We start from the raw sequence: 8,168 nt of genomic DNA, 5'->3' as shown, positions 1-8,168 counted from the left end.
AAACAGTACCCTGCTTGGATAGTTCTAGAGAAACAGTACCCTGCTTGGATAGTCCTAGAGAAACAGTACCCTGCTTGGATAGTTCTAGAGAAACAGTACCCTGCTTGGATAGTTCTAGAGAAACAGTACCCTGCTTGGATAGTTCTAGAGACTGTACACGAAGATTTCTTTCATTCATTATATTGTTAAAGTTATTTACATCAAAATTATACTGATAATTTAAAGTGCAGTAACTGGCATGCATTATCTTGCATTTATTATAATTGAAGCCTATATGCCATTTTTTGTCCAACTCAATGAATGATCTAAACCCTTTTGTGAGTAGCAGCATTCTCTTCACAGCCAGCAACACGCAGGCACCTGATATCATCTGGAAATTTAAGTGATTTATTGACCTTTACCTCACCAGTGGAGTTCGAATCCCCGTCATACCAAACAAGCACGCTCCTTTCAGTCGTGGGAGCGTTATAATGTGACGGTCAATCCCATTATTTGTTCGACAAGATTAGCCCAAGAGTTATCGGTGGGTGGTGATAATTAGCTGCCTTCCCTCTGGTCTTACACTACTAAATTAGGGACGGCTCGGTGCAATGGGCTAACAACCTACTCACTTAAATACCTGTTCATGAAACCGCAAGTGATTGTGACCCTATGTTCCTTGATAGAATCGAGTGAATGATGATGATGATGAATCACAGTAACTAGAAACGTTTTCTACTTTCTAGCGCTTGACTTTATCATAATTCTGTTAGAAGTTTGAAACCAATGAGCCAATATTTCTACAGTAATTATGACATCGTAAAAAATAATTTTAAATAAGTTATTTAAAATTCTGTTTGTTTGTTTTTTGGAATTTCGCACAAAGCTACTCGAGGGCTATCTGTGCTAGGCGTCCCTAACTTAGCAGTGTAAGACTAGAGGGAAGGCAGCTAGTCATCACCGCCAACTCTTGGGCTACTCTTTTACCAACGAATAGTGGGATTGACCGTCACTTTATAACGCCCCCACGGCTGAAAGGGCAAGCATGTTTTGGCGCAATGGGGATGCGAACCCGCCACCCTCAGATTACGAGTCACACGTCTTAACACGCTTGGCCATGCCGGACCTATTAAAAACATAAACATAAGCTGGAATAATAAGATAAATGAATCGTGATCTTTTTTTTAAATTTTAAAATTAGATTTTGTATCTCAACTTTACGCACAAAGGAAGCCAGATGGTTAAAGCACTCTACTCGTTATCTGAGGGTCGCGGATTCGAATCCCCGTCACGCCAAGCATGCTTGCCCTTTCATTGTGGGGGAGTTATAATGTGATGGTCAATCACACTATTTGTTGATAAAAGAGTATCCCAAGAATTGGCGGTGGTTGGTGATGACTAGCTGTCTTCCTTCAAGTCTGACACTGTTAAATTTGGGACGGCTATCACAGATATTCCTCGTGTAGCTTTGCGCGAAATTCAAAAAACAAACCGCACAAAGGTATTAGCGTTAAAAAAGGAATATTTGTTAAAGTATACCAGTCTTATTGTAGGTCCTGAGGTAAACTTCAATGCTAAATAAAGTTTTGGATTCGCAATAAAAATAATATGTAATGAGGGATGTGTTTACTTTGTTATTCATTGTATTAGAGTAATACTCTAAAAACCTTTTTTATCTTTAAGATTTATCTTCAATGTTGTGTAAGAAATTCGTTGTGAAAAATAATTAGAGCCAAAAAACTGAAGAAATAAGGTTCTGTTATTCATTTCCTGTAAAAAAATTAATAAATAAAACATCGCATTCCGCACTTTAGGGTCTGGGCTGCACTTATAAAAAATATAAATAGAAGTGACGAACAATTGCTATTAATAAGTCACAAAAGCTCAAGAATTGATGATTGATACTATTAACTAACTATCTTCCCTTTGGAATCTATTACTTTAAAATTAAGTACGTCTAGCGCAGGTAAATAGCCCTTTAGTAGTTTTGCGCAAAATCCAACAACAAAAAAGAAGAAAAAAAACCAGTTAAGGCGCCATTGTATTTTTTTCAAAATTACTGGTTGAATCAGTATAAATGTTCTAAACTGATAAAGTCAATCAAATGCTCATTAATCTATTATGTATCAGAAAATATATTATATTGTATTTTAATTTTATTATGATTTTTTTTTAGTTTGTGTTGGCCCTCTATAGACTAAACCTAAAAGCATAAAGTATGAACGTAAATAAATTCGCCGAGCTTTTACAGTGTAATGACTAAATTTCGAATAACTTTACAATATATGTATTTTAATAAATTATGATACCAAAATCAAGACTTGAAATAAATTTTTGTAGGTTACTTTCACGATGTGAAGAGCTTGCTGGTCAACGCAAACAAAATGACTGGAGGTTGGAAAAGGTTTGGAAATACTGTTTTAAAAGTTAAAGTCTTATATCGTACATGTCTATTAACGACTTAACTATCTCAAGTGATTCGTATAGCTATGGAGTATTATAGTTATAAATAATACTAGATATTTTCGTAATACTACTTTGATGGATTAATTTACCATACAGAGTCTAGCAGGTAGGTTCTTTAGATTTTTCTTCTCAGTAATGATCCTAAGTTATTGTTAAGGAAGGACTTCATTTATTCGACCATGTAATGTTTAATTCCTTTTTATACCTGTTTATAAACTTTCTTTCTCTTTGGACCTGTTTCTAAACGAAATAAACTTTCTGAATTGATCTTTGCAATGCATATAAGCTGTAAAAAATATTTACCTAATGATTAATTTTTAAGTAATTTCCTATAGCTATCTAATAGTCTTTGGATTTACAACTCTTAAAATCAGAGATTCTGTTCCTCTCAGTGGACATAACAGATAGCCTGATGTGGATTTGCTATAAGAAAACACAGACACACACACACATGAAATCACTTTTATAACAACTATGTACATTTGAATTATTACAAGTCTTTTGTCACAATGGTTTTTAAATGAATATTCACTGAATTTATTGTATCACTATTATCATAGATGAAGATTCAGTTTAATAGTGCAAATGTTATATGAATCTTTGCTATGTCATAATAATACACATACATACATATATCTGGTATTCAGGTGCAAACCATACATAATTACCATTTTGTACTATTACATTATTAATTAAATAATTTGCCCAGCTAACCAGTTGATTAAAATAATTCTATAATATCTTCATACTACACAGTCATCAGAAACTTTATCAATTTTATAATTGTATTCTTATTAATGTTACTTGTGTAAATAAATAAATAAAAAGACCCATGTACTGACCCTCAAACAATCTACTAATCCTAGTAACAAGGGTCCAGTTGAACAAGTCTTTATTAAAAACCACATTTCTTTCCATCCAACTAACAGGATTCATTGAAACTGGTCTTTTCTTTCCAACTCCTACCACTGTGATATATGTAAGGCATCTTACCAGAAATACAAGTACACTGAACCTACACCCGTGCCTTTATTTGTCCAATTAGTAACTATTACCCTTCTGAAAAAGAAAACAGATTACTAAGGCATGACTTACCTTTGTTGAATCCATGCTGGCTTTCATTTAGAATATTGTACTTAATTATATGATTTCATAAAAATCTCTTCTGTAAACTTTTCTGTATTTGTTTCTGATACAAATACAACAGTAACACTAACATTAGTAGCTGTTCATTCTTTGTGTACTTTTCCACTCGTCACTGATCTACAAACATATGAAAGAGAGTGGCTCGCATATCTGCTCTTTGATTTTCCTTAAAATTGTGTGGTAACCTTTGCCTGCACACAATGGTCTGTCTACCTTTAATCTATTAAACTTTCCACTTACCATTAAAGAATTAATATCTGTGTAAATCAAGTCAGTTTGAATATTATTCTGTCAAAATGGTGAACGTTCAAAATATTTTATAACCATGAGGAGAGAGGTTTGGTAAACATGCAGTGACAACTGGAGACCTATTGTAACTGGTCCTGTATCTCAAGACAACTGATATGGATGTTAAAACTTTTATTAAAATAAGTTAGAGAACAACAATTTGACCTTCGAAGGTCATCTTCAGGTTAACAAAGAGAGTTTGCAACTGACTGTTGAACATAAAGTTATACCCAGTGCTATCTTCTAAAGGTGTTGTTAATGTGCTAATTTGAGCTCAAGCCAGAAATGTCAATCTCTCTTCTTTACACTAAACTTGTTACATGGACTTCTTATAAAATGTTCAAAAGTTATTTTTGTTTAATGTAACATTTTCTTTTTAATTGTCTTGTACTATTAGACTGTAAAATTCTGTTTAAATCACTCCTTCAGGAATTATCCGTAAGCTTTCTTTTGAATGTGTTGTACTTTAACTTAATATTTTGGAGATAAGTTAAGATAATAATACAGAGAGAAAAATGGCTCTAAGGTTCTTTAATGTTTGTTTATATTGAGTTTACCCTAATATTAATTATTTTTCAGTATGTAAAAGCATTAGAAGAAAAGCTGATCGAATTGAAGAAACTGAATACTTGGTAAGGAAACATGTTTCTTTACATTGTGCAGAACCTCTGTAATGTACATATTGCTTTCCCAGAACAAGTATAATTATAGATTAATTAATTTTTGTTTTGCTATCAAAATAATAGAATTCATCATGCAAGTTAATTTTAAAGAGTATTTGCAAAGTTCAGTTTTGCATGGTTTTAAAAAGAGGCTTTCTTGTTGGAGTTGTTTGGATGATACATGTCTTTACTTACAGGCGATCCGTGGTAGGATGCTTCAGGTTGAGGTGGTGTAGACCCATCTCCAAATTCTCTCCCCTCAGGGGGACCAGCAGAGTTTTGTTTTTCACTCTTCTTAGTGATGTCAAAGAGTCATAAAATTTTTAAAAATTTATTATGTTATTTTTTTCATCAGTTGGAGGAATGAACTTTGGGTACATGACCCACCCCAACACCTCCATTTCAATGGTCATCAAGTGGATTGCTGATAGAATCGGTAGAATACTTTTTCTGTCAAGGGAACTATTATGAGTAAAGTCTGTAAGTTAGTCCTTGTGCATGCCTCTCGTGTCCTTAAGCAAATCACTTAACTGCTTTAGTCTGTCCAGCCACATAATTGGTACCAGCAGGTGAACCTTGAAAGAATGACTGGCATCCTATGCAAGAAGACTACACCACCGTTGTCATTTACTTTTGTTACATGTAAGCCTCAGAGCATATCCCATAATGCCACATGGCTTTAATATAATGTCCTCAGTGTTAGCACATTTAAAGATACAAAATCACAAATTTAAGGAAATTATGGTGGAACAGAATGTATCAGGTCAAAATGAACATTTTTGAAACAGTAGTTTGTTATTCTGTTTGTACATAAAAAAAAATACACATATTTTAATGTAAATGGCTTATTATTGTAAATATAATTTTAAAATCTTTCTTATCAAGTGAGGAGCACATTTGACAGGTTTTATCTTTCAGTTTGTAAAAACTGTTTTGTGAAATTTGAGAATAACTTGTGATTTGTTTCTGTCTCTTTCAGTCAGCCCAGTAAAGAGTCGTTAGCCGAGTATACGAAGAAAGTTGAATTTCTTAAAGGAGTTATTAATGCAGACAAACTTGTAAGGACTATTATATTGTGTGTCGAATCTCTCTTCTGTAATGACAAAAATACAATCTTTTATGGACAAGTTTTCATTATTACTAGTTATTTAGGTCAGGTTGAGGTTTGTGTAAACCTTTGCAAAAGGCCAGAAAATATTTGTTTGTTTGAATGTTTTTTTTATATTTGTGTTACTGAATGGAGTTTTTATCTGTATTACAGAATCAATAATCTTCTTATTTTGTTCATTTAATGAAAATTATGATATCTCTAAAGAAAATAATTCATGAAAAATAATCTCTTTTGTAGACACTGTTAAGTCCACTTAATACTTTTATATGAAATAAAAAACTTGAAATAAATATACTGTAATGAAAATAATTTTACGGACTTGCATTTTTTTGTGAATTATATATCCGTTTAATCTTTCACCCAGTTGTATGTAGGTGGGATTGAAGTCAGTGTGTTATTGGTTTGTTTCATGTTTCTAGCCTTCAGCAGTTGAAAAAGTGATGGCAAACCAACTGTTATCATCTGGATTTTCATCGTCACCGAAGTATTCTCAAACCAAAGTAATTCATCTTCAGAATCAGTCGCTTTATACCCAGGAGATGAGAAAAGAACTTTTTGGCAGTAAAGATGCAGATGCTTTATCTGTCGGTGAGTTGAGAAGTTCACAGTTGTTTTGGTTTCATGGGGTAAAGTATTGTATAACACTAGCTGAGTACTGTATAACACTAGCTGAGTACTGTATAACACCAGCTGAGTACTGTATAACACTAGCTGAGTACTGTATAACACTAGCTGAGTACTGTATAACACTAGCTGAGTACTGTATAACTCTAGCTGAGTACTGTATAACACTAGCTGAGTGCTGTATAACTCTGAGCTGAGTGCTGAGTACTGTATAACACTAGCTGAGTGCTGTATAACACTAGCTGAGTACTGTATAAGCTGAGTACTGTACTCTAGCTGAGTACTGTATAACACCAGCTGAGTACTGTATAACACCAGCTGAGTACTGTATAACACCAGCTGAGTACTGTATAACACCAGCTGAGTACTGTATAACACCAGCTGAGTACTGTATAACACCAGCTGAGTACTGTATAACACTAGCTGAGTACTGTATAACTAGCTGTACTGTATAACACCAGCTGAGTACTGTATAACACCAGCTGAGTGCTGTATAACACCAGCTGAGTACTGTATAACACCAGCTGAGTACTGTATAACAGCTGAGTACTGTATAACACCAGCTGAGTACTGTATAACACTGGCTGAAGAGATGTAATGCAAAAAATTATACAGGTCTTCTTGTATAATAGAAAAGATATATCATACCATAACCTTGGTAAGTCATATGATATACCAGAACCATGGTAAGTCATATGATAAGTAGTTTAATTATTCTTAAAGGAATCATAGTCGACTGCTAACACTAAATAAGTTTAATTTTCTTTAGGTGACTACACACGCATACACGTGTTTCTTGTACATATTTTGTTATATAAATATTATTGTCAAAACATTTGTAATCTTTTACAATAAGATGGCAAAATTGACAGCTTAAAATAAAACTTTGTTAATGGTGAATGTTGGTATGTTGAATATGTCATTGTTATCACTGTTTATTGTATAAATTACTTTGTTAATGGTGATTGTTGGTATGTTGAATATGTCATTGTTATCACTGTTTATTGTATAAGTTACTTTGTTAATGGTGATTGTTGGTATGTTGAATATGTCATTGTTATCACTGTTTATTGTATAAATTACTTTGTTAATGGTGATTGTTGGTATGTTGAATATGTCATTGTTGTAACTGTTTATTGTATAAATTACTTTGTTAATGGTGATTGTTGGTATGTTGAATATGTCATTGTTGTAACTGTTTATTGTATAAGTTACTTTGTTAATGGTGATTGTTGGTATGTTGAATATGTTATTGTTGTCACTGTTTATTGTATAAATTACTTTGTTAATGGTGATTGTTGGTATGTTGAATATGTCATTGTTGTAACTGTTTATTGTATAAGTTACTTTGTTAATGGTGATTGTTGGTATGTTGAATATGTCATTGTTGTAACTGTTTATTGTATAAGTTACTTTGTTAATGGTGATTGTTGGTATGTTGAATATGTTATTGTTGTCACTGTTTATTGTATAAGTTACTTTGTTAATGGTGATTGTTGGTATGTTGAATATGTTATTGTTGTCACTGTTTATTGTATAAATTACTTTGTTAATGGTGATTGTTGGTATGTTGAATATGTCATTGTTGTAACTGTTTATTGTATAAGTTACTTTGTTAATGGTGATTGTTGGTATGTTGAATATGTCATTGTTATCACTGTTTATTGTATAAATTACTTTGTTAATGGTGATTGTTGGTATGTTGAATATGTCATTGTTGTAACTGTTTATTGTATAAATTACTTTGTTAATGGTGATTGTTGGTATGTTGAATATGTCATTGTTATCACTGTTTATTGTATAAATTACTTTGTTAATGGTGATTGTTGGTATGTTGAATATGTCATTGTTATCACTGTTTATTGTATAAATTACTTTGTTAATGGTGATTG

General features: G+C 32.6%; 1 protein-coding gene across 1 annotated transcript; it reads left to right on the top strand.

Annotated features, from left to right (window-relative positions):
- The first annotated feature begins 2,181 nt into the window (after positions 1–2,181).
- Positions 2,182–7,008, top strand: LOC143242307 (vesicle transport protein USE1-like). Its single transcript, XM_076485669.1, has 5 exons — positions 2,182–2,383; positions 4,459–4,511; positions 5,521–5,599; positions 6,072–6,278; positions 7,000–7,008. The coding sequence occupies exons 1-5, from the start codon at positions 2,282–2,284 to the stop codon at positions 7,006–7,008; spliced, it is 450 nt and encodes a 149-aa protein (XP_076341784.1). The 5' UTR covers positions 2,182–2,281.
- Positions 7,009–8,168: the final 1,160 nt, after the last annotated feature.

The sequence above is a fragment of the Tachypleus tridentatus genome, unplaced genomic scaffold (genome assembly GCF_004210375.1).
Source record: "Tachypleus tridentatus isolate NWPU-2018 unplaced genomic scaffold, ASM421037v1 Hic_cluster_2, whole genome shotgun sequence".
Taxonomy (NCBI): Eukaryota; Metazoa; Arthropoda; class Merostomata; order Xiphosura; family Limulidae; genus Tachypleus; species Tachypleus tridentatus.
This window is presented reverse-complemented; position numbering and strand designations above follow the sequence as displayed.